Source organism: Aquarana catesbeiana, linkage group LG06 (genome assembly GCF_042186555.1).
Source record: "Aquarana catesbeiana isolate 2022-GZ linkage group LG06, ASM4218655v1, whole genome shotgun sequence".
Classification (NCBI taxonomy): Eukaryota; Metazoa; Chordata; class Amphibia; order Anura; family Ranidae; genus Aquarana; species Aquarana catesbeiana.
Window position 1 is genome coordinate 411,246,637 of NC_133329.1, and position 27,783 is coordinate 411,274,419.

Below are 27,783 nucleotides of genomic sequence, written 5' to 3' on the forward strand. Positions count from 1 at the left end.
ATGGCCTTTTGGCTTGGTTCGCCCTCTCTCATGGGGTCTCCCTTTGTTGGGTGCCTCACCTAGTACTTGGGTGGGTCTGTTTCGGCAGACCTCCCAGAGAACGGGGTCCATCTGGTTTTCGGATGGACCAAGTGTAAGTACCCCAGTCCCCGTCTGTAGCCTACCTCCCTGAGGGATCAGGGTCAAGGTCCTTCTCCTTTGGAGGACCAGTGTACACCTGTGGCACGTTTTGTGTCTCACATTTATGTGTGCACTTCTGTTGGCACCAGGTGGAGTTTTTGGAGGGTGTTCTCACCCCACGGGCTTTAAATAAAAAATTAGAGTCTTGTGCGACTCCGGAGGGTGGGCTGCGTACACAGAGAAGGCGGGGAATTCCCTCTGGTCGATCTTCGCTCCCTGAACGCGGCTCATTGTACCCTCCCGTGTTGCAGCGTGTACGGGAAGACGCCGCGTCGCCTCCAGCGTCGCTCCCCCTCCTCCCCCGGCGAATTATCACCGATTAAAGGATTATCAAATTTATGACGCCGCGCGGCGCATAACGAGATTTACGGCCGGTTATAAATCTTTATGGAAGCGCCGAGCGCTGATTAATTCAAATTGATTTTGTCTTTATTGATGGGAGCCGCGCTCACCGATGTTCTCTTAGAGGCCTCATTTACATGAGTTTGGCTTAGCCAATCCGAGGGCGCCGTTTATAGCCATCTGCCAGCGCAGCCGATGGCGTCTTCTAGAGTGCGGTGTCTCCATTCTGCAGGTGTCTCTAAAGCCCAACTCCGCCCCAAAACGTTTTGTTTTGGATACAGCAGAGATGGGGGTAGAGCCTCTGTCAGGTTTTCATTATTACTAACGGGGAAATTTACTGTCCCTGTTGATGGAAACTTCACTCATATGGGGGACACAAAAGCACATTTTTGGTTTAGTGGAAGGCTCAGAATTTCCAATAATGTTTTTTTTTTTCTGTCTGTGGCTTTGTGTCTCGGTGACAACCGCCCCCCCCCCCTCCATTTCTTGCATGGTTGTCACCCGGACAGGAAGTGAGGGGAATTCCTTTCTGCGGGGACACAGACAAAAACAGTGTGGAAGACTCAGAACTTCCAATAATGTTTTATTTTCTGTCTGTGGCTTCCTGTCTCGGTGACAACTGTTTTTTCCTTCCATTTCATGCATGGGTGTCACCCGGACAGGGAATTGAATCCGATGAATGAAAGGGAGCAGGGGCCAGGGACAGTCAGACTGTTGAGGAGGAAAGGACTAGATGATGCTGGATGTCCTCCAGCTCTAATCTGACTTGCTGAAGCCTGTGAGAAGCTCCGAGGGCGTTCTTGCGCTGGCGTTGAAGGGGTTAAAGATTCGGAATGTTTTCTAGTTTAATTTTAGGTCGGCCAGATATAGTTACAGCGCTGGCGGTGGCGGCCTTCGCACGCCGTCCCTAATGAAAGTGGATGGAATGCGCCGTTTCTGGCAGCGAGGGAGAAGAATGGGCACCATCTGCCTCTTCTTCATGGAACATCTTTATACAATTATTGACTCAGCTCCGGGGTCCCTATAAAGAGTGTCAGGGGTGGGGGGGGGGAGGGGATCTCTTCTGACCGTCTCGGGGGGATATATCGCGAACTGAGCGTGGTGGAAATGCCAGGAAGACGCAGGAAATGGCGAACGCCGAGGCCGCACGTGGCCAGACAGCTGTAAATTTTACAAGTGTGGGGATCTCATTTCGGGGGCCCCGGGGGGGCCACAGGCAGAATATTTATGACGTTTACGTTCACTGCGTAGTGATAGGACGTGAAAATAAACCAGCGTGGAGGATAGACGAGGGGATTCGGGGGGGAGGGTTGGCGCCATGGAACCCTCTCCGAACAGATCCAGCCGTATCCCGCACTTGTATACATTGATCGTTTCTGATCGTTACTTTGTTACTTTCCCTTCCTTCCAGATATGCTGGAGCCCAACCGGGCCCCCGAGGGCCACATTGCCACCCTTGTGTCTCCAACCACCCCTCTGCCATATCTGCCGTCTCCCATCACCCCCTCTAGTAGGGCTTGTCACAAGCTGAATGTTATGTGTGGCCCTTGGAGGCTGTCTGGGGGCCACAGCTTGAGGCTCCTCTACACCTCGGAAGATGACAACCACAGAGAGATGAGGATCGGATTGTCACTAAAGCAGACCATAGATGAGTAAAAAAAAATAGAATGAAAGTTCTTGTCGATTGTCAAGTCATTCATTTTTTGCATCTTTAGTGTGCCGGCGGAGAGGTGCGATTTTCATGCTGCGATCCGAAGTGCCGGCTCCATCTTGGCTTTTCTTAGAAAAACGAAACAAATGATGGCAAAAAAAAACGTATGCGCCATTTTTTGTTTTTTGATAGACGGAACGTTCGGTTTTCTACTTGTTCTATGGCCTGCTTAATCCTCCGTGTGATTTGTCATGCAATTTGATAGTTCCAAACCGCTTGACAAATCGCACCTCATTGCCAGCAATGGAACCGATCATTTTGCAGCGATTTATGAAAAAGGTTCCCGCGCTGTTTTTGCCAATTTGATTGCAGCTTACAAAGACTTCTGTTCATTGAAGTCGCAAATCTCTATGAAACCAGCAGTGCAAATCGCGCTGGTCTGCGTCTTTGAAATCGCACCAATGTGAACCCGGGCTAAATCAGCAGGTCTACAACATGCAGGAATCCGACACCCCCGGGGCAGGAAATGAGGAGAGCTTCCTCAAAGGTGACAACGGCTCTCATGTCACCAGGACACAAATCACACCCTGCCCCCCCTCCCCTCAACTCTCCCCCCCCCCCAACTCTTCCCCCCTCAACTCTTCCCCCTCTCAACTCTTCCCCCCCTCAACTCTTCCCCCCCCTCAACTCTTCCCCCCCTCAACTCTTCCCCCCTCCTCGCAACTCTTCCCCCCTCCTCGCAACTCTTCCCCCCTCCTCGCAACTCTTCCCCCCTCCTCGCAACTCTTCCCCCCTCCTCGCAACTCTCCCCCCCTCCTCGCAACTCTCCCCCCCTCCTCGCAACTCTCCCCCCCCCCCCCCCCTCCTCGCAACTCTCCCCCCCCCCCCCCCTCAACTCTCCCCCCCTCCTCGCAACTCTCCCCCCCCCCCCCCTCAACTCCCCCCCCCTCAACTCTTCCCCCCTCAACTCTTCCCCCCTCCCCCACTCGGTGTCATGTTTGTATTGAACACCAATATACTGACCGGAGCTGAGCGATCTTCTGCTTTGAGTGATGTGTTGGCCGTTTTCCCCTTTTCATGGCGGAATGTTTGGAAGCGAAAAATGTTCTAATAGGCTGGACACAAATTATCATAATATATTTATTGTCCTTTAATTAAAAAATTATGTATGTGTGTACTGTGTATACCGGTGTGTATGTATATGTGTATATATTATATACATACACACACACAGTTAGGTCCATCTATATTTGAACACAGGCACAATTAAAATGTGTATGTGTTTGTGTTTGTGTGTTATAATTAGGGCTGGGAAAATTAAAGATTAATTCCTCGATTAATCATTCATTTTTTTGATCTATCAAAATTCTTTTGATCGGTACTCACCTCTCTGCCGGCTTCAGGGAGTTCCGTCAGAGATCCGGTGACATCACGGACATCGACATCACCAGACTCCTCCCCCCCCTTCCCCAAGGGCCTCCGTCTGCTAATGAAGGGCAGGGGGGAGGAGTCCGGTGACGTCGATGTCGGTGAAATCATAAATTGAGGAAGACAGATCCTAACGATTTGATTGATCTCACTGGTCAAAGTATTCAGATAAACATCTATGTAAATCCTGGACATGGCTATGAAAATCAACATCTCTGAGGGCTTTCCTGGCTACAAGTCAGTTTGGCGATGAACTGACATCGATTGGTTATCCAGCAATCAGGAATCATTTATGATGAGGGCACTTTTTTTTTCCAAAGAGCTGACACTTTGCTGTCTCAGCAGGTGATGGATGTCTCTGGCTCTCCATCGGTCCCCCTGATGCACAACGGTGCTATTTAAATAGACTGTAGGGTGACGCCATAGCCCCAACCCCCGCTGAGGAAGTTCTGAGGAAGTTCTGATTGAACGTAACGCGTACGGGGGATGAGCTACGCATGACGTCAGCTAAAAGTAGTTGGATCTGTATGTGCGTTATAATTAATCGAAATTAGTTGATTAATCGATTTAAAATAAAAATCGATTAATCGAACACAAAAATTTTAATGAGATGACGTGTGATGACATTCGGAGTTGGCGGATCTCACGTTGTCACCAATGGACGATCGGTCCTGTGTGGTCCCCCCCTGGCTGCAGATTCTCTGGTCTCTCGCTGGGTTTGCGGTTGTACCGGACGCTCGCTGTCAGCGCCGGCGTCCCGTTGTGTGTGGGGTGATTATTAGATGCAGAAGTCGGTTTGGTGGGAATTGTGCCCTCCATCTGCTTCCAGTTAATTGTCAGACCTGCAGACTTGGAGGGGAACAATTCTCTCCTTCCCATTGACAAGCGCGGAGCAGAAACTGAACTTCGCACGCTTTTTATGGACTGTGAAAAAAAAAAATTTGAAAGCGTTGGACTTTCATTGGTGATCGAACGCCAGACGTGGTCAACCTCATGTCCTCCAGGGTTGCCCCTTAACGGGCAACTTAGTGTGAAAAATATTCATTTTTTGGATTGCTAATCATCCCGCACGTCTTTCTTACCTCAGATGCCTCTTCTACCGGTTTCTAAATATTAGTAAATAAAGCATCACAAACTTTACAGACATTTTCCAGCATGCTGGGAGATCTAGACGTTTTGATTGCTAATACTGCAGGAACTTCTGGAACATCTGATCTCCCATCCAGCAGACATATAGCACATGCTACAGCAAGAATGAAAACAAAAATTGCACAGAGTCCCCTCCCAAAATGCACACCAGACCCTTTGAGTCTGATGCCCAAATGGGCCTGGTGAGGTCATTAGTTGGTAAGATTGCAATGTCTGAAAGCAGCCGCTGCTTCCTTACCAACCATTGACAGCAGGACGCTGTCAAGTTCATCCGCACCAAATGCCCTGTTCAAACCGAACACTGAGGTCATCCCAACTGACGGGTTCTCTTTATAGTCACACTACTTTGTCCCAAGTGCTGTCTGTGTTGTTGGTTGGCCATGAAATACCAGAATGAAAGCAGCCAGTGGTGAGTCCTGAGTGATATCATTGACCACATACGGCCAATGACGTCACCCAGGATCCCCAACCCTTTGTTTACTTTCTAGTAGGTCGGAGTTTGTCATTTAGGTACATGAGAGCAGCAGGGAAACCTTGTAGGGCGGTGGCTGAAGCTGGGAAATGTCATTGAGCGGTGGGTCATGGCTTGACCTGGGAAATGTCATTGGGCGGTGGGTCATGGCTTGACCTGGGAAATGTCATTGGGCGGTGGGTCATGGCTTGACCTGGGAAATGTCATTGGGCGGTGGGTCGTGGCTTGACCTGGGAAATGTCATTGGGCGGTGGGTCGTGGCTTGACCTGGGAAATGTCATTGGGCGGTGGGTCATGGCTTGACCTGGGAAATGTCATTGGGCGGTGGGTCATGGCTTGACCTGGGAAATGTCATTGGGCGGTGGGTCATGGCTTGACCTGGGAAATGTCATTGGGCGCTGGGTCATGGCTTGACCTGGCAAATGTCATTGGGCGGTGGGTCATGGCTTGACCTGGCAAATGTCATTGGGCGGTGGGTCATGGCTTGACCTGGCAAATGTCATTGGGCGGTGGGTCATGGCTTGACCTGGCAAATGTCATTGGGCGGTGGGTCATGGCTTGACCTGGGAAATGTCATTTGGGCGGTGGGTCATGGCTTGACCTGGGAAATGTCATTGGGCGGTGGGTTATGGCTGAAGCCGGGAAATGTCATTGGGCGGTGGGTCATGGCTGATGGTGGGTCATGGCTGATGGTGGGTCATGGCCAAAGCTGGGAAATGTCATTGGGCGGTGGGTTATGGCTGAAGCCGGGAAATGTCATTGGGCGGTGGGTCATGGCTGATGGTGGGACATGGCCAAAGCTGGAAAATGTCATTGGGCGGTGGGTTATGGTTGCAACTGGGAAATGTCATTGGGTGGTGGGTCATGGCTTTAGCTGGGAAATGTCATTGGGCGGTGGGTCATGGCTGATGGTGGGTCATGGCCAAAGCTGGAAAATGTCATTGGGCGGTGGGTTATGGTTGAAACTGGGAAATGTCATTGAGCGGTGGGTCATGGCTTTAGCTGGGAAATGTCATTGGGTGGTGGGTTATGGTTGCAGCTGGGAAACATCATTGAGCGGTGGGTCGCTGTGATTGCTGATGCATTTACTTCAGAGGACGTCATTTACATTTTTTTTTTTTTTGTATTTTAAAGAACTATTTTCAAGGTGTCTGTATTTATTTTATTTCTGATATTGATATATATTTTCCCCTCAACATTGGGGAAAAAAGTGCCTTGCAGGGGAAAGGGGGGTTGACTTTTTCTGCCCCCTTGGCAGAGTACCCTCTTAATGTTGAAAGGCACGTGTCCTGGTATGGACCTGGTACAGGAAGGGGGGGTATTTTCACCTCCCATAAACTTCAATGGGGGTTCAGTGTTAGTGGCCTTCCTGCCGGATTCACTCTTCCCTAATTAATTGGAAACATTGAGTTCTATTACCAGATTTATTTTGAAAGCAATGTCACCCTGCACTGCCCCGGAGCATCATGGGAGATGTGTTCCAGCACCAGCTGATGCCCGCCGTGCCTTGCGGCTGGACGGTCGGGGTCCTGCAGGTCCTGACACTAACCTCTGACCTCTCTGACTGCGGCGTCTGACCCCCCCCCCCCCCCCCCCCCCTCAGACCAGGCCTCAGAGTGACAGGTGGGTGATGAGTGAAATGTTCGCTCAGATGGGGCGGGGTGATTAAGGAAATCTCTTTTTTTTTTTTTTTTTTTTTTAGTATCATTGAATTACGGCGGAGCCCGTAGCATGATTAATCTGCCTTATTAAAGAAAATTGCGTGTGAGCCACTGATGTGAAAATAATTAAAACAAAATGAGGCGGCCTGGCCGCGGTACACATCAGTATAATATGGCGGTTTAGGGATTCGTCTTATCCTCTCTGTATGTCAAGTTGCATTTGGTTTACTTCACCGAAAGACAAGTCGAGCGGAAAAGGACGCGGCGTGTGGAGTGCAATCTGAAATACTTGAAATACGGTCATTTAATTACCGCATTATACCCAAGCAATCCAGAATTCTCGCCGCCGTCACGCCGTGATGAGGATTTTATTTAAATGGAACTGTAAGGAGAGGATGAATCCCGGATTAGGGGCTCTTTAGTTATTGCTGTCTGCAGCCTAGAAGACTTGCTCTGTCTGAGCCAGGAACCCCCTTTTGGAACTTTTTGTGGTGCTGAATATTCAGGTTTCTTGGAACGGATCCTGGCTATGTATGTAAGATTTATATCTGACCTTTATCTGGATTTATTTATTTGCATGAATTTCACTCTTCAGTCTGATAGTCAGGGGTCAGAGGTCACCTAATATCCACCAAATTGCCCCAATTCAGAGCCCCTCCCAGCTCCAGAAAGGGCAAATCTGATCCAAATAGTGGAACATCAAAAAATAGAAATAACATTGTAATACATCACACCTCTTCTAATGTGTTCTATAACAATGTATCGATTATCCATCAGACTGATCATCTGTGTGCAATGTACAAATAAACCGTCTCCTATATCCTGAGTTGGGGTGTTTTTGATACTTTGATCCATATATATGTAATTATCATCATCACATCATCGGAGAAGGACGTTTGCCAATTTTATTTTGTATGCGAAGGATTGTTTGCCGAGAGATCTTAAAAATCATTATTTGTTCTGATTGTTTATGATGTACACAGATGACAGTAATTTGATGGTTAATTATATTTTGTTATATACAACATATGAAGAGGTGTGCAGTGTTATCTATATTTTTATCACATTATTAGGGTTTGTTTCGGCGTCATTTCGAGGAGAAGTGCATCTGACTCACCGATGTTCTTAGATGACCCCCCTCAATTCACAATGTCCTTAGATAACCCTGCTATTCACAATGTCCTTATATGACCCCCCCCCCATTCACAATGTCCTTAGATGGCCCCCCGATGCACAATGCCTCTAGATGACCCCCCAGTTCCCAATATCCTTTGACCCCCCCCCCCCCCCAATTTAAAATGCCTTTTAGATTACCCAAGAATTCAGTGTCCTTATGTGATCTCCCCATTTAACAATGTCTTTAGCTCACCCCCAAATTCACAATGTCTCTAGATGACTCCCTGATTCTGAATACCTCTAGATGATCCCCCCCCAATTCACAATGTCCATAGGTGACCCCCCCAGTTCACAATGTCCATAGGTGCCCCCCCCAGTTCACAATGTCCATAGGTGCCCCCCCGGTTCACAATGTCCATAGATGCCCCCCCAATTCACAATGTCCATAGGTGACCCCCCCCCAATTCACAATGTCCATAGGTGACCCCCCCAATTCACAATGTCCATAGGTGACCCCCCCCCCAATTCACAATGTCCATAGGTGACCCCCCCCCCAATTCACAATGTCCATAGGTGACCCCCCCCCCAATTCACAATGTCCATAGGTGACCTCCCCCAATTCACAATGTCCATAGGTGACCCCCCCCAATTACAATGTAGATTACACCCCCCCCCTCCCATTTCACAATGTCTGTAGATGACCCCCCAAATTCACTATGTCTCCAGATGACCCCCAGTTCAAAATATCTGTACATGATCCTCATCCATAGATGACCCCCCAATTCACAATGTCTGTAGATTACCCCCTCCCCATATTTATAAGGCCTCTAGATGACTTCCCCCATTCAAAATGTCTCTGGACTACCCCTCCCCAATTCACAATGTCCTTAGCTGACCCTCTCACCATTTCACAATGTCTCTAGATGATCCCAAAATTCAGTGTGTCAGGTGACCCCCAAATTCACAATGTCCTTAGCTCACCCTCAAATTCACAATGTCTCTGGATGACCTGATCTGCAATGCCTCTAGATGACCACCCTCTCCTCCCATTTCACAGTGTCCCTCCAATTCACAATGACCTCCAGTTCAAAATATCTCTAGATGATCCTCCAAATCACAATGTCCATAGATGACCCCCCCCCCAATTCTAAATGTCTGTAAATTACCCCCCCCCCCCTCATTTCACAATGTCTCTAGAAGACCCCCCTAATTCAAAATGTCTCTGGATGACCTGTCCCCAATTCACCCTCCCCTCTTACCTATTTCACAATGTCTCTAGACCCCCCCCCCCCCCCAATTCAAGATGTCTCTAGATGATCCCAAAATTCATTGTCCTTAGACGACCCCCCAATTCACAATGACTTTGGATGACCTGATCTGCAATGTCTCTAGGTGACCCCCCCCAATTCACAATGTCCATAGGTGACCCCCCAATTCACAATGTCAATAAGTGACCCCCCAATTCACAATGACTCTCTTGTTGTTTCAGAATGCGTATGTCAACATAAATCGCATCATGTCGGTGGCCTCCCGCCTGAGTGAAGCCGGTCACTACGCCTCCCAACAGATCAAACAGATCTCCACCCAGCTGGATCAGGAGTGGAAGAGCTTTGCGGCGGCTCTGGACGAGAGGAGCACCATCCTGGCCATGTCCGCCGTGTTCCATCAGAAGGCCGAGCAGGTGAGGACAGTCATATCCTGGGGGAGAGGGGGATACGGGCGCTCATACATTACCTTCTTTTGCAACAATGACAATAGTATTCACTGTGATGTCAATTTTTCCCCATAATCCTCATCCCCCCTCTTGTTATTGGCTCAGATAATGGAATGTGGCATCTCCAGCATTGTTCTCGGGTTTACTACACTGGGAATGTCTCCTTGCTTCCATTTCCAAGGGTTATTTCAGGGATTATAGTAAAGAAAATCCCCCCCCCCACACACACACTTAGCATTCCTTCTGAAAGATTTCAGTAAATGGACTGAAAGGTTCTGTCCCAATATCTGCAGCACAGAAGCAGGTGAGGAGAGAGCGATTCATGATTACTGCTTTATTTTGATGCCTCCACTGAACTTTCACTAAAAGTTTATTTAATAACCTGGAAAGGGAGAGATTATTGATTATGTGTCATCATTGCCCTTTTCATTGTATGTCTGTGCTCAAAACCCGATTCCCTGATCAATGGTGCGCCGCGATCCCGCCCTCCGTGTCTGTCTGACTTTTTCTCTCTCACTAGAACCCCCCCCTCGACCACCACCGTCTTAACACCCTCCTCCCCCCCCCCCCCCATTTTCCTACCACCACCCCCCTGCCCTCTTCTTTCTCTCCTCTCCCCTTTCACCCCCCCTTCCCCCACCATGCCCCCCCAACCTTCCTACCCCCCTCCCCCCCTCCACCTTCCTCTACCCCCCCACTTTCTTCCTACCACCATCCCTTTTTCACCCCCATCTTCATCCCCCAACACCTTTTCTCTTTCCCTTCTCTCCTCCCTCCCCTATTCTCCCACTAACCCCCCATCCCCCTTCTCTGACCCTCATCCCTCCTTCCTTGTCATGATCCTTCTCTATCTCTTTGTCTCTCACTCTACCACCTTTCTCTCCCTTCCCCTCCCCCCTCCTCTCCCCCCTTCACCCCTTCCTCTTCCTTTTTCTCTTTCCCCCTTCCTCGTCCCCCCTCCCCCCTTCCTCTTCCCCCTTCTTCTTCCCCCCCTTCTTCTTCCTCCCTCCCCCTCTCCCCTTCTTCTTCCTCCCTTCCCCTCACCCCCCTTCCTCTTCCCCTCACCCCCCTTCCTCTTCCCCTCACCCCCCTTCCTCTTCCCCTCACCCCCCTTCCTCTTCCCCTCACCCCCCTTCCTCTTCCCCTCACCCCCCTTCCTCTTCCTCTGTCCCCCCTTCCTCTGTTCCCTTCTTCCTCTCTTCCCCCCTTCCTCTTCCTCTCCCCCCCATCTTCCTCTCCCTCTCCCCCCCATCTTCCTCTCCCCCCCTTCCTCTTCCTCTCTTCCCCCCTTCCTCTTCCTCTATCCCCCCCTTCCGCTTCTTCTATCCCCCCCCTTCCTCTTCCTCTCTTCCCCCCTTCCTCTTCCTCTCTTCCCCCCTTCCTCTTCCTCTCTTCCCCCCTTCCTCTTCCTCTCTTCCCCCCTTCCTCTTCCTCTCCCCCCCCTTCCTCTTCTTCTCTTCCCCCCTTCCTCTTCCTCTCTTCCCCCCTCTTCCTCTCTTCCCCCCTCTTCCTCTCTTCCCCCCCTTCTTCTTTTTCCTCTCTTCCCCCCCTTCTTCTTTTTCCTCTCTTCCCCCCCTTCTTCTTTTTCCTCTCTTCCCCCCCTTCTTCTTTTTCCTCTCTTCCCCCCCTTCTTCTTTTTCCTCTCTTCCCCCCCCCTTCTTCTTCTTCCTCTCTTCCCCCCCTTCTTCTTCTTCCTCTCTTCCTCTTCCTCTCTCCCCCCCCTTCCTCTTCCTCTCTCCCCCCCTCATCCTCCCATCCCCCTCTTTCTCTCCTGCCACCCTGCCCCCCCCCCCCCATCTGTAGTGTAGCAGTCCCAGTCCCCGCTCAGTCTCAGGGTAGTCGCAGCTCCAGTTCTGTGCGGGGCTTTGAAGCCAGGCAGCTCGGAGAGGAGATAATGATGTGGGAGGCGACCGAGATCCCGCAGTATCTGTACAGTGATTGCTGCACATGGATTGGGCTGTATTCATAGCAATTACTGAAGTCCCCATCCCTGGAATATACAGTCCCCGTCCCTGGAATATACGGTCCCCCATCCCTGGAATATACGGTCCCCCGTCCCTGGAATATACGGTCCCCCGTCCCTGGAATATACGGTCGTACGGTCCCCCGTCCCTGGAATATACGGTCGTACGGTCCCCCGTCCCTGGAATATAGAGTCGTACGGTCCCCCCGTCCCTGGAATATAGAGTCGTCCGGCCCCCCCCGTCCCTGGAATATAGAGTCGTCCGTCCCCCCCGTCCCTGGAATATAGAGTCGTCCGTCCCCCCCGTCCCTGGAATATAGAGTCGTCCGTCCCCCCCGTCCCTGGAATATAGAGTCGTCCGTCCCCCCCGTCCCTGGAATATAGAGTCGTCCGTCCCCCCCGTCCCTGGAATATAGAGTCGTCCGTCCCCCCCGTCCCTGGAATATAGAGTCGTCCGTCCCCCCCGTCCCTGGAATATAGAGTCGTCCGTCCCCCCCGTCCCTGGAATATAGAGTCGTCCGTCCCCCCCGTCCCTGGAATATAGAGTCGTCCGTCCCCCCCGTCCCTGGAATATAGAGTCGTCCGTCCCCCCCGTCCCTGGAATATAGAGTCGTCCGTCCCCCCCGTCCCTGGAATATAGAGTCGTCCGTCCCCCCCGTCCCTGGAATATAGAGTCGTCCGTCCCCCCCGTCCCTGGAATATAGAGTCGTCCGTCCCCCGTCCCTGGAATATAGAGTCGTCCGTCCCCCCCGTCCCTGGAATATAGAGTCGTCCGTCCCCCCCGTCCCTGGAATATAGAGTCGTCCGTCCCCCCCGTCCCTGGAATATAGAGTCGTCCGTCCCCCCCGTCCCTGGAATATAGAGTCGTCCGTCCCCCCCGTCCCTGGAATATAGAGTCGTCCGTCCCCCCCGTCCCTGGAATATAGAGTCGTCCGTCCCCCCCGTCCCTGGAATATAGAGTCGTCCGTCCCCCGTCCCTGGAATATAGAGTCGCCCCCCCCCCCCCCGTCCCTGGAATATAGAGTCGCCCGTCCCCCCGTCCCTGGAATATAGAGTCGCCCGTCCCTGTCCCTGGAATATAGAGTCGCCCCCCCACCCCCCCGTCCCTGGAATATAGAGTTGCCCCCCCCGTCCCTGGAATATAGAGTCCCCCCGTCCCCCCCCGTCCCTGGAATATAGAGTCGCCCCCCCCCCGTCCCTGGAATATAGAGTCGCCCCCCCGTCCCTGGAATATAGAGTCGCCCCCCCCCCCCCCCGTCCCTGGAATATAGAGTCGTCCGTCCCCCCCGTCCCTGGAATATAGAGTCGTCCGTCCCCCGTCCCTGGAATATAGAGTCGCCCCCCCCCCCCGTCCCTGGAATATAGAGTCGCCCGTCCCCCCGTCCCTGGAATATAGAGTCGCCCGTCCCTGTCCCTGGAATATAGAGTCGCCCCCCCACCCCCCCGTCCCTGGAATATAGAGTTGCCCCCCCCCGTCCCTGGAATATAGAGTCCCCCCGTCCCCCCCCGTCCCTGGAATATAGAGTCGCCCCCCCCCGTCCCTGGAATATAGAGTCGCCCCCCCGTCCCTGGAATATAGAGTCGCCCCCCCGTCCCTGGAATATAGAGTCGCCCCCCCCCCCCGTCCCTGGAATATAGAGTCGCCCCCCCCCCCGTCCCTGGAATATAGAGTCGCCCCCCCCCCGTCCCTGGAATATAGAGTCGCCTCCCCCCCCCTCCCTGGAATATAGAGTCGCCCCCCCCCCCCCCCGTCTATCAGTCATGAGCATTGGACATAGGATTAGCCAATTATTCCCTCATCCCTGATGTCCCCTTTACAGATTTTTTCTCACTTCCTGTCTGGAAAAACCTTGTCAGTAGGACAGGAAGTGAAGCGGGAGAACTCTGAAAGTTGTTTTAGTGCCTGGAGTTCAGCTTTAATAGTAGTTTATAGATAAGCCCCTCAGCGTGACTGGGACGAGGGATGGGCAGGAGGGGAAGCCGCCCTGGGCACAGAGAAACAAGAAGGCTGAGAAAATGGACACAGAGCCATAAACCCGTTCTGTGATACGTATTATCAGTGGGGGGAGGTGGTGCAGTTCCTCATCCTTGCCCTGGGGGCGCTGGACAACCCTGTCTCGGTACAGCCCGTAGCTGGTATCTGGGGTCACCATGTTCAGGGACTGAGGTTGTGAATGGATATGCCGTATTCTCTCTCCTGCTTTTCTGACTGGTTGGATTGTATTGCAGTTCCTCTCCGGCGTGGACACGTGGTGTAAGATGTGTAATGACGGCGGTCTGCCCTCGGAGATGCAGGCACTGGAAATGGCCATCCATCATCATCAGACTCTGTATGAGGAGGTGACACAGGCCTACACCGAGGTGAGTGACCCCCTCCCCCACCATTGTGTCCTATGTACTATGAGGGGTCATAGAGGTCACTGGGAGATCTGTACCCGAGGGCGACCCCTCGCCGCCTGCGCCAATGTCAGGTCTTCATTATTAACTCCGTACATGTCACTCTATACAATCGCCTGGACCTTGTAATGTACTGAGCATTATTCATGTAGATCCGGACCTGACATGCCGGGTTTTGCCTCCATCCTGAGAACATAAAAGAACAAACCAAACAGTGAACCAAAATGCTTGTAATGCTTTCCCCTCCCCCCACTTCCTATCAATGTAACTATTTAATAAAAGTCTAACTATAAATGTAACTAAAACTAGAAATGTAACTATTTAGTTAAAGTAGAAGTACTTCCTCCATGTCCTGTTTCCCCGGTCTCTTTGCTCGGTCCCCCCCCGCCGGTCAGGAATCCTCACCGCTACTTTTATAAAAGTCATCAGTGTCCGACTTCTTCCGTCTTCTCTGCCGGACCAAAGGTGGTTTTTGCACCTCGTCTTGCGCATGCGTCAAATAACACATCTGCCTTTGCCCCAAGATCTTGTAAAATCTTATAGGGGAAGGTTTTTTTTTTTCTTTTTTTCTTTTTCTTTTTTTTATTTTGGGATCAGAAGATCTTGCCGTTTTACGACGAGATCACCCAGAAAGGCACTGGTGACGTAGCCTTCCCAGGGTGCATCTGTGAGGCCCTGGCTATCCCACCAGTGCCTCAGGAAAATCAAGACGTAAGGCAAGTTTAATTTTTCCTGCAAAATGTTTGTTTACAAACAACTATCAAAGTGTTTTTAACCACTTGCCCCCACCGGCTACGGTACATTTACTGCGGCCGGGCGGTGTGGCCAGGTACATCTTGCCTCGCTTCAGGTACCTATCCGCTTTGATCGACCGGGTGATCATGTGATTGCATAACAGCGGTGTTTCCTATAGGGATGCTGTGATTAGCCCACAGCTATGATATAGTACCTGGGCCAATCCCAACACCCTGTACCATGTGATAGCTGTGGGCCAATCACTGCATTACAATAGTAAATCACAGCTCCAATGAATGTAACACAATAATGAGAGTTCAAAACGGTGCTGTTTTGATCATCACTGTAAATCACAGTGTAAAAAAATAAATAGATACCCTGGTCAACCCCCTGAGTAGTACAGTGTCACTCTGCTGACACTGAACTACTGAATAAAAAATGTAAAAAAAAGAAAAAAAAAAGTTAAAAAGGAAAATAAAATGTTTATTTATTTTTTTTAAATATCTAATTATTTAATTTTTTTTTTTCATAATATCGGTGGTATTTTTTGGGGGGAGGGCAGAAAACAGTGCACAGACACTTTTTTTTGTTTATATAATAAAAAAAAAACAAAAAAAAAAACATAAACCCAGTGCTGATCAAATTACCACCAAAAGAAAGCTCTATTTGTGTGAAAGAAATGATATAAATTTCATGTGGGTGCAGCGTTGTATGAATTGTCAGTTAAAGTAAACCTTCTGTAGGCCAAATGGTTAACCCTGCATATAGGGATGCTTGTGTTTTCTGTTTTGTTTTGTGTAGGGGGGAGGTTTGTTTTAATTATTCACAGTATAATCTGATAAGACGCCAATGCGTTTCGGGAAACAAAACTGCTCATATTTCCACTGCTGATACCGGCCCAGCTCTTCACTGATCATCCAGCTACAGTATCTGACAAAAGTAAGTACACCCCTCACATATTTGTAAATCTTTTCATGTGACAACACTGAAGAAATGACACTTGTCTACAATGTAAAGTAGTGAGTGTACAGCTTGTATAACAGTGTAAATTTGCTGTCCCCTCAAAATAACTCAACACACAGCCATTAATGTCTAAACCGCTGGCAACAAAAGTCAGTACACACCTAAAAAATGTCCAAATTGGGCCCAAAGTGTCAATATTTTGTGTGGCCTCCATTATTTTCCAGCACTGCCTTAACCCTCTTGGGCATGGAGGTCACCAGAGCTTCACAGGTTGTCACTGGAGTCCTCTTCCCCTCCTCCATGATGACATCACAGAGCTGGTGGATGTTAGAGACCTTGCGCTCCTCCACCTTCCATTTGAGGATGTCCCACAGATGATCAATAGGGTTTAGGTCTGGAGACATGCTTGGCCAGTCCATCACCTTTACCCTCAGCTTCTTTAACAAGGCAGTGGTGGTCTTGGAGGTGTGTTTGGGGTGGTTATCATGTTGGAATACTGCCCTGCGGCCCAGTCTCTGAAGGGAGGGGATCATGCTCTGCTTCAGTATATCACAGTACATGTTGGCATTCATGGTTCCCTCAATGATCTGTAGCCCCCCAGTGCCGGCAGCACTCATGCAGCCCCAGACCATGACACTCCCACCACCATGCTTGACTGTAGACAAGACACACTTGTCTTTGTCCTCCTCACCTGGTTGCCCCCACACACGCTTGTCACCATCTGAACCAAATAAGTTTATCTTGGTCTCATCAGACCACAGGACATGGTTCCAGTAATCCATGTCCTTAGTCTGCTTGTCTTCAGTAAACTGTTTGAGGGCTTTCTTGTGTATCATCTTTAGAAGAGGCTTCCTTCCAGGATGACAACCATGCGGACCAATTTGATGCAGTGTGCGGCGTATGGTCTGAGCACCGACAGGCTGACCCTCCACCCCTACAACCTCTGCAGCAATGCTGGCAGCACTCATACGTCTATTTCCCAAAGACAACCTCTGGATATGACGCTGAACACGTGACCTCAACTTCTTTGGTGGACCATGGCGAGGCCTGTTCTGAGTGGAACCTGTCCTGTTATACCGCTGTATGGTCTTGGCCACCGTGCTGCAGCTCAGTTTCAGGGTCTTTGCAATCTTCTTATAGCCTAGGCCATCTTTATGTAGAGCAACTATTCTTTTTTTTCAGATCCTCAGAGAGTTCTTTGCCATGAGGTGCCATGTTGAACTTCCAGTGACCAGTATGAGAGAGTGAGAGCGATAACACCAAATTTAACACACCTGCTCCCCATTCACACCTGAGACCTTGTAACACTAATGAGTCACATGACACGGGGAGGGAAAATGGCAAATTGGGCCCAATTTGGACATTTTCACTTAGGGGTGTACTGACTTTTGTTGCCAGCGGTTTAGACATTAATGGCTGTGTGTTGAGTTATTTTGAGGGGACAGGAAATTTACACTGTTATACAAGCTGTACACTCACTACTTTACATTGTAGACAAGTGTCATTTCTTCAGTGTTGTCCCATGAAAAGATAGAAGAAAAGATTTACAGAAATGTGAGTGAGGGGTGTACTTACTTTTGTGAGATGCTCTTACAGATCAGTCTGTTGAAGTGTTAAATGGAGTCCTTTAATACTTAAATTATCTGAATCTTGATCAATGGGGAGCAGTTTGGCCCCCGAAATGCTTTTAATTTTTTGTCTGAACATATTGGGAATAATTAAAGCAATTTGGATTCTTCCACTCTTTGGATTGGTGCTCCTTCTGTTGAACTCATTCGGAATTCCTTGTTATATGTCAGTAGCTTCACCAAAAAGATGACTTTCTCATTTTTCTCTAAATAAGTTTTGAAGTCCCAGCGCCTCTTGGTTCTTTCATTGTTGGTCCCCCATTTTCAGTCCTACTTTTTCTTTTTTTTTTCTGGAGCACAATCTCTCTTCCAGGCTGCTGTGAAACGGAAAGGAAAAATGATTTCTTATTTCTAATAGACAGTCTTGTATTGTCTTCTCGTTGTTCTCTTATCTGGTCCTATGTACAGTCCTTTGCTCTCTTCTCCATACAGGTCAGTCAGGACGGGAAGGCTTTGCTGGATGTATTGCAGCGTCCGCTCAGCCCCGGCAACGCAGAGTCCCTCACAGCCACCGCCAACTACTCCAAGGCTGTCCACCAGGTCCTCGACGTGGTCCACGAGGTCCTACACCACCAGCGCCGCTTGGAAAGTATATGGCAGCACCGCAAGGTCCGGCTTCACCAGCGGCTACAGCTCTGCGTCTTTCAGCAGGACGTGCAGCAGGTGATGTTACAAAGCCGTTCTGTTATTTTATTATTTATCACAGGTACTTGTATAGCGCTGTAAATTTACGCAGCGCTTTACATCTATATACAATAGAACCTTGGTTTGAGAGAGTTTTGCAAGACGAGCAAATTTTTTAAATTTCTTTTGACTTGATATACAAGCGATGTCTTGATATACAAGTAGCATCATGTCACAACTGAGTATAAAAGAGAAGAGAGGCGCCTCTAAGTGTAGCAATATGGTTACATTTAATGAAGGTACAACATTTAGCAACATATTGCTACACTTAGAGGCTCCTCTCTTCTCTTTTATACTCTGGAGCTCCTGCTGGATTTAACTTCTAATCCCCTTGTGGAGGCTTCTATTTGTGGATGGACATTTTATGGTTACACAACCTACATTGCTATAATCTTTTTATACGGACTATAAACTGAAGGACCTCAATAAATGGTTGTGGAACAAATCATTTTAGTTTTCATTATGTCTTATGGGGAAAATTGCTTTGATATACAAGTGCTTTGGATTACAAGCATGTTTCTGGAACAAGTTATGCTCGTGATCCAAGGCTTTACTGTATATTATCATACATTCACATCAGTCCCTGCCCCCAAGGAGCTTACAGTCTAAGGTCCCTAACACACATTTTTACATATACTAGATGGAGGGGTTCTGTAATCCTGTCCTGGGGTAACAACACTTCTCCAAAGATTCAGTATAATGGTTGAATATTGTTACCTGATGACGAAAAGTGTGTTACTGGCAGCATGAGAATAAAGACACTACAGATGTGTGTTGTAGACATATACCAAAGCAATGTACACAGGAACCCCCGGAGTACCTCCGTCTGTATTACACACAACTGTAGTGCTGACACATACCATAATGCTGTACAGAGGAACCCTAAAGTACCTCCATCTGTACTACACACAACTGTAGTGCTGACACATACCATAGTGCTGTACAGGGGAACCCTAAAGTACCTCCATCTGTACTACACACAACTGAAGTGCTGACATATACCATGGTGCTGTACAGAGGGACCCCAGAGTATTTCCAATGTTACAAAGCTGTTCTGTTATTTTATTGATTTATCACAGGTTCTTGTAAAGCGCTGTAAATTTACGCAGCGCTTTACATCTATATTCGGTATATTGTACATTCACATCAGTCCCCTGCCCCCAAGGAGCTTACAATCTAAGGGCCCTAACTCACATTCATACATACACATACTAGGTCGGGTCGGTTTAGACCGGAGCCAAATAACCTCCCAGCATGTCTTTCGTGTGGGAGGAAACCGGAGTACCCGGAGGAAACCCACACAGGGAGAATGTGCAGCCTCCAGGCAGGTAGTGCCGTGTTTGGGATTTGAACCCACGACCTCAGTGCTGCCAGGCGGAAGTGCTAACCGCTTAGTTATGTTCTCTGATTGTTGCTAGATTTCTTACTAAAGAGTCTTCATGAAAAGCTCTTCTTAGAGACTAGATATCAATTTTGGGGAGTTGTTATATTTTTTTTATTAGAACAACCCCCCCCCCCCTCCCCTTTAAGTGCCAGGCGAGGCAGGGGGACCATGGATGGGACCTTGTATATGCCACCGAGAAATCACACAGAAATGATAAAATCTATTTGTGTTTATATTTATATCCAAATAGTTGCAGCACATTTCGGTTCTTTGCTGTGTTCCAAAATGGGATACAAAGTAACTCAGATGGTTCCATGGTAAAGGTAAAGGATACAACAATTATATAAGATACTTTTCTTATCCAAGATACCGGCCAATCTATAAAAGTTAACAAAGTAATACAATCGTTGTAATATAGTCATTTGTATCGCTTTGTTATCTGTTTTATACATTCTCCCGGGTTATTGGATAAGAAAGAGGTGAATTATCTTTTGTCATTGCTGTATACTTTTCCTTTATGATAGAACACCTGAACACTCAGATGGTTCTGATTATTTGTTCAGTGCTGTGAAAAGGTATTTGCCCCTTCCTGATTTTTTATTTTTATCATATTTGTCACACTTCTATGATTCAGATCATCAAACAAATTTTATTATAACCCGAGTAAATCTAAAAATTCGGTTTTTAGATGATGATTTCATTTATTGAGGGAAAAAGCTGTCCAAACCTGCCTGGCCCTATATGAGAAAGTAATACCCCCCCCCCCCCCCCCCCCCAAATCATGAATGAGCTGTGATTGAACACACATTTTTTTTTTTTTTTTTTTTTTAAACTGGGTTAAATTTCACTTGCTACACCCAGGCCTGATTACTGCCAGACCTGTTGAATCAAGAAATCACTTAAAGCGGAACTTCAGTCATTTTTTCATCTTTCCATTTATTAAATCTTCTGCCCTTGTTGTTGTTTTAACTTTGGATAGTAAAACATTTTTTTTCTGCCAGTAAATCCCTTATACAGCCCACTTCATGTTTCTTGTCTGGTCGTTAGCCTAGGCTTATGACATCATACACAGCTCTCTCTCTCACTCTCAATCTCATGAGAATTTGCCAGGAAGTCATAAGAGGGCCAATGAAAGCTGAAGAGCTGGAGGTGTGCCTCTGTGTGGCTGTGTAAATCCAGGAAGTGAACAGGCAGCAGCTTCAGCTGCCCACAGTTAAAATGGCTGCAGCCAGACTCAGTGGAGGGAGATTTCTACAGCATATTTGGCAAGTACAGAATCACAGTATATATAAAATAATATGCAAAGTGGTTGGAGGGAAGCTTCAGAATGGCAAAGATGTTTTTATTATAAATTATGTGAGCAGACTGCAGTTCCTCTTTAAATAGAAGCTGTCTGACAAAGTGAAGCTTGCTAAAAAGATCTCACAAAGCAACACATGATGCCACCATGTAAAGAAAATAAAGAACAAATCAGAAACAAAGTAATTGACATGTATCAGTCTGGAAAGGGTTACAAAGCAATTTCTAAGACTTTGGGACTCCAGCAAACCATGGTGAATGCCAATATACCGAAATGGCGATAACTTGGAACAGTGGTGAACCTTCCCAGAAGTGGCCGGCTGACCAAAATGACTCCAAGAGCACAACGAGGACTCATCCAGGAGGTCATAAAAGAACCCAGAACAACATCTAAAGACCTGCAGACCTCACTTCCCTCAGGTAAGGTCAGTGTTCATGATTAAAGAATAAGAAAGAGACTGGGGGCAAAAATGGCGTCCATGGGAGAGTTCCAAGGCCAAAGCCACTGCTGACCAAAAAGAACACAAAGGCTCTTCTCACATTTACCAAAAACATTTGAATTATCCCCAAAATATTTGGCCAAATATTCTGTGGACTGATGAGAGAAAAATTGAACTTTTTGGAAGGTGTACGTCCCGTTACATCTGGTGTAAAGCTAACACAGCATTTCATAAGAAGAACATCATCCCAACAGCCGGACATGGTGGTAGTGTGATGGTCTGGAGCTGGACGACTCGCCATCATTGATGGAACCATGAATTCTGAGCTCTACCAGAAAATCCTGAAGGACAATGTCCGCCCATCAGTTCCAGACCTCACGCTCAAGCGCACTTGGGTTATGCAGCAGAACAAGGATCCCAAACCTACCAGCAAGTCCACCTCTGAATGGCTCAAAAAACAAGGATTTAGAGTGGCCTACTCAAAGTCCGGACTGAAATTCCATCGAGATGCTGTGACGTGACTTTCAACAAAGGCCATTCGTGCTGGAAAACCCTCCAACGTGGCTGAATTCAAACAATTCTACAAAGAAGAGTGCGCCAAAATTTCTCCACAGCGATGTGAAATACTCATCGCCAGTTATCGCAAACGTTGGATTGCAGTTGTTTCCGCCAAGGGTGGACTGACCAGGTATTAGGTTTAGGGGGGGCAATTACTTTTTCATGTTTGGACAGCTTTTTTTCCCTTTTAATAATTTAAATCATCATTTCAAAACTGCATTTTGTATTTCCTGGGGGTTATCTTTGTGTAATAATAACATTTATTTGACAATCGGAATCATTTAAGTGCGGCAAATATGCAAGAAATAAAAAAAATCAGAAAGGGGGCAAATACTTTTTCACAGCACTATTTGTTTTACTGTATATCTGATTAGTAATATGTATTTTATTATTGTTATTAATATATACCATGTGTGTATATACTACAAAGAGGGATTGCTGCACTCAAAATGTATTGAAATATTTACAAAGTAACAAACCTTATGCTTTAGCCCCGGTTCACACTGCCGCGTCTTGTCATGCAACTTGAGAGTACAAAGTCACATGACAAGTCGCGCCACATTAACGGCAATGGAACCGTTCTAATCTGTGCGACTCGAGTCGCTCCAACTTAGAAAAACGGTTCCTGCGCTACTTTGCTGCAACTTCAACATGACTTGCATTGACTTCTGTTTAAAGAAATAGTATGCAAGCCGCGATGAAGTTGCGCAGGGACGTCGGGTTCAAAGTCGCGGCAATGTGAACAAGGGGATTATGGAACGTGTTGTTTGTTTTTTGTTACTTTGTACATTTTTCAATAAATTTGGAATGTGGCAATCCTGCTTACAAACATTTTATATATTGCTTTTGGAATGGATCTGATTGAAGTGCCCCAGCAAACATTCCCCTAATAAATAAGTAAATATATATATAAATTTTATATTGATGCCGGTGTGGAGATTAGAGAAGACGTCTCCTGTTGTCTTTTAGCTTCCTCCTTTACCGCGCGCTCCTTCCCGCCGAGCGGCGAGTAGAGGAGGGTGACACTGATTTTGATGCATGGCCCCGGCAGAACAAAAAGACCTTTTCCTGTATTTGTAAGCCGTCTGTAGAGTATTGATCCCCCGTCCCGCGGAGTCCTCTCTGCCAGGATCAGATTGATATATTTGGGCTGCGGCGATGGCAGCGGCGTTCTGCAGCGTGCTGATTTGGAGCTGTCAGCGGTTGTGTCATGAACATCGTGTTCAGAGAGGGCGGAGGAGATTGTGTGCCGCCATGTGGATTCGCTGTTTTTCATTTGTGACAATTTGAGGCTTGGAAAAAACTGCAGCTGAAGCCTCACAAAGCCGGGGACTTGGGAAGTGCATCTGCTGGTCTGCGGCTCTCCAGATGTGCCAGAACTACAAGTCCCAGCATGACGACGGCGCTTAGTGCTGAGCGCACTGAGACTTACATCTGTTTTAAATTGGGATAATCTATTGAAGGGCTTCAGAGTGGCCGTTCAGTATCTATTCCCTGTACTTCATGCCGTGGACTACAGAGCACCTCCCCTCTGTTACAGAGGAGAGGTGGAGGGGTTCTGTATTCCTGTCCTAGGGGGACAGCACTTCTCCATAGATTCAGTATAGTGAGTGTTGTCACCTTATGAAGGGAAGTGTGTTCCTGCCAGCATGAGAATAAAGACACTAGATGTGTGTAGTACAGACATATACCATAGCGGTGTACAGAGGAACCCCAGAGTATCTCCATCTGTAATACACACAACTGTAGTGCTGACATATAGGGTAGTGATGTACAGAGGGACCCCGGAGCACCACCATGTGTACTACAAACATCTCTAGTGCCGACATACACCATAGTGCTGTACAGATTGGACCCCAGAGCACCACTATCTATAGTGCAGGTATATACCATAGCGTTGTACAGAGGGACCCCAGAGCACCTCCATCTGTACTACACACAACTGTAGTGCTGACATGTACCATAGTGCTTTACAGAGTGACGCCCTCTACGACTTGACTTGGTTGCTAGGACCGCCAGCATCCTAGCAACCAATGATTTGAACAGTTTGGCACTTCCCAGCTCTCACTTGCTGTTTAAATTTGTGTCCCTTATAATGTAAGAGAAAAATGTGTGCTTGACAAAGTGCAGGGAGACTGATGTGGAGGTGACCCTGATGGGGACACAGATGTGGGGGATGACCCTAACGGGGACACAGATTTGGGGGATGACCCTGATGGGGACACAGATTTGGGGGATGACCCTGATGGGGACACAGATTTGGGGGATGACCCTGATGGGGACACAGATTTGGGGGATGACCCTGATGGGGACACAGATGTGGGGGGAGACCCTGATGGGGACACAGATTTGGGGGAGACTCTAATGGGGACACAGATGTGGGGGAGACTCTGATGGGGACACAGATGTGGGGGGAGACTCTGATGGGGACACAGATGTGGGGGGAGACTCTGATGGGGACACAGATGTGGGGGGGACTCTGATGGGGACACAGATGTGGGGGGAGACTCTGATGAGGACACAGATGTGGGGGGAGACCCTGATGGGGACACAGATGTGGGGGAGACTCTGATGGGGACACAGATGTGGGGGGAGACTCTGATGGGGACACAGATGTGGGGGGAGACTCTGATGGGGACACAGATGTGGGGGGAGACTCTAATGGGGACACAGATGTGGGGGGTGACCCTGATGGGGACACAGATGTGAGGGGTGACTCTGATGAGGACACAGATGTGGGGGGGACCCTGATGAGGACACAGATGTGGGGGGGACCCTGATGAGGACACAGATGTGGGGGGGACCCTGATGAGGACACAGATGTGGGGGGGGACCCTGATGAGGACACAGATGTGAGGGGTGACCCTTATGGGGACACAGATGTGAGGGGTGACCCTGATGAGGACACAGATGTGGGGGGGACCCTGATGAGGACACACATGTGGGGGGGACCCTGATGAGGACACAGATGTGGGGGGGACCCTGATGAGGACACAGATGTGGGGGGGACCCTGATGGGGACACAGATGTGGGGGGGACCCTGATGAGGACACAGATGTGGGGGGGACCCTGATGGGGACACAGATTTGGGGGAGACTCTAATGGGGACACAGATGTGGGGGAGACTCTGATGGGGACACAGATGTGGGGGGGACCCTGATGAGGACACAGATGTGGGGGGGACCCTGATGGGGACACAGATGGGGGGGGGACCCTGAAGGAAACAGATGTGGGGGAGACTCTGATGGGGACACAGATTTGGGGGAGACTCTGATGGGGACACAGATGTGGGGGGTGACCCTTATGGGGACACAGATTTGGGGGAGACTCTGATGGGGAAACAGATGTGGGGGAGACTCTGATGGGGACACAGATGTGGGGGAGACCCTGATGAGGACACAGATGTGGGGGGGACCCTGATGAGGACACAAATGTGGGGGGGACCCTGATGAGGACACAGATGTGGGGGAGACTCTGATGGGGACACAGATTTGGGGGAGACTCTGATGGGGACACAGATTTGGGGGAGACTCTGATGGGGACACAGATGTGGGGGGTGACCCTTATGGGGACACAGATTTGGGGGAGACTCTGATGGGGAAACAGATGTGGGGGAGACTCTGATGGGGACACAGATGTGGGGGAGACTCTGATGAGGACACAGATGTGGGGGGGACCCTGATGGGGACACAGATGTGGGGGGGACCCTGATGGGGACACAGATGTGGGGGAGACTCTGATGGGGACACAGATGTGAGGGGGGACCCTGATGAGGACACAGATGTGGGGGGGGGACCCTGATGGGGACACAGATGTGGGGGGGACCCTGATGGGGACACAGATGTGGGGGAGACTCTGATGGGGACACAGATGTGGGGGAGACCCTGATGAGGACACAGATGTGGGGGGGACCCTGATGGGGACACAGATGTGGGGGGGACCCTGATGGGGACACAGATGTGGGGGAGACTCTGATGGGGACACAGATGTGAGGGGGGACCCTGATGAGGACACAGATGTGAGGGGGGACCCTGATGGGGACACAGATGTGGGGGTTACCCTGATGGGGACACAGATGTGGGGGAGACTCTGATGGGGACACAGATGTGGGGGGGACCCTGATGGGGACACAGATGTGGGGGAGACTCTGATGGGGACACAGATGTGAGGGGGGACCCTGATGAGGACACAGATGTGAGGGGGGACCCTGATGGGGACACAGATGTGGGGGTTACCCTGAAGGAAACAGAAGTGGGGGAGACTCTGATGGGGACACCATAGTTGTGTACAGATTTGACCCCAAAGCACCACCATGTATAGTGCAGGCATACACCATAGTGGTGTACAGAGGGACCCCAGAGCACCTCCATCTGTAATACCCATCTCTATAGTGCAGACATATACCATAGCACTGGTATAAAAACAGTAGATTACTTTTGACATTTCTGTGACAGGGTGACAACGCTGTTCTTCTGCAGTGGAATCTCATATCGCCGTTGTCACCTTGTGGTCATGTGGTTTTCTATAGACTGTAATTAGGGACCAGAAAATTAAAGTCCAACTCCACAGAGCCCAACCTGCGGCTCAAGGACCGGTATATACAGAGCAGAGGCAGCTAAGAATCTGCAATCAAAGAAAATATAAATAGAAATGTATTTTTCCTTGAAGGTTCTGAGATGTCGGCGATGATCTCAGTCAGTCGGAGTGATTCAGCCGTATTTATGATCTAATCCTCGTTATGATCTAATCGTCCCAATTAGAAGCGATTGTTCTCATCCTTTCGATCACCCTGTGATGCCGGAAGGTTCCTGAGTCTGAGTCGAATTCTGAGAATTCTGATAAAAAGCTGATAATTACCCCGGCGGGTGGTCCTCCATCAATACGGCTTTGTTTATAGAGCGATATCACGGTCGCACCTCTTCATCAGACACACATCGCTACAACTGTGTGCGGAACAATCCGCTGTGAAATGTGTTACGTTGTCTCCGGTCCAGAAAAATGAGAAGAAGGTGAAATGTGACCGGCGTGTCGACGATGCTCCCCTGTTCAAAATACATTCGCCATCTGAGCGTGGTGCGTTGGTTTACAGTTTCCATGGCGACCGGCTTTCTCCTGGCGTCTGTGAGGTCTGGTGATTGCAGAGCCGCTCCGCTGATTTGTTACAATATTACTATTATTATTTGTCAGCATCTGATAATGACGGCTCTCCGTCCAGACAAAGAGCCCAAAAATGTGTCTGGGGGCGAAGCTTTGTAAAGATGTGGATAGATTAGGGAAGGTGAGGACATTAGAGTGTAAGCTCCTCTGATGTCACTGGCCAAGTGATCTCTGTACAGCACTGCGGTATATGTCAGAGCTATATAAATGTATAATGATGATAGTGTGTGACTGTGGAGGAGGGGACATTGGAGTGTAAGCTCCTCTGGTACAGAGACTGATGTGATTGGCTCAGTGTGCTCTGTACAGCACTGTGGTATATGTCAGCATTACAGTGGGGGAAATAATGATTTGCTCCCCTACAGATTGTGTAAGTTTTGCCCACTTACAGAGAAATGAAGGGTCTATCATTTTTATCATAGGTGTATTTTATATGATAGAGACAGAAAATCAACCAAAAATTCAGAAATGATACAAATGTATCCAATATAAATGGAGTTGTAGTTAAACATGACTTAGTAGTTGGTGGAGAAACCCTTGTTGGCAATCACAGAGGTCAGACGTTTCTTGTAGGTGGTGATCAGGTTTGCACACATCTCAGGAGGGATTTTGGTCTACTCTTCTTTACAGATCTTCTCTAAATCCTTAATGTTTCTTGGCTGTCGCTTGGCAACTCGAAAGTTCTGCTCCCTTTTATACATTTTCTGTATGATTAAGGTCTGGAGACTGGCTAGGCCACTCCATGACCTTAATGTGCTTCTTCTTTCTTGCCTTGGCGGTATGTTTTGGGTCATTGTCATGCTGGAAGACCCATCCATGACCCATCTTCAGTGTTCTGGCTGAGGGAAGAAGGTTCTCCTCC

General features: G+C 48.7%; 1 protein-coding gene across 1 annotated transcript in view; it reads left to right on the forward strand.

The window, feature by feature from the left end:
* The window catches only part of LOC141147283 (kalirin-like), a gene marked incomplete in the record, with an annotated part of 76,859 nt that extends 58,719 nt beyond the window's left edge, over positions 1–18,140 (forward strand). Inside the window, 3 exon segments of the mRNA XM_073634492.1 lie at positions 9,489–9,680; positions 13,906–14,037; positions 17,832–18,140. Of these exon segments, the coding sequence (XP_073490593.1) occupies positions 9,489–9,680; positions 13,906–14,037; positions 17,832–18,125 (618 nt within the window).
* Between the last annotated feature and the right edge of the window lie 9,643 nt (positions 18,141–27,783).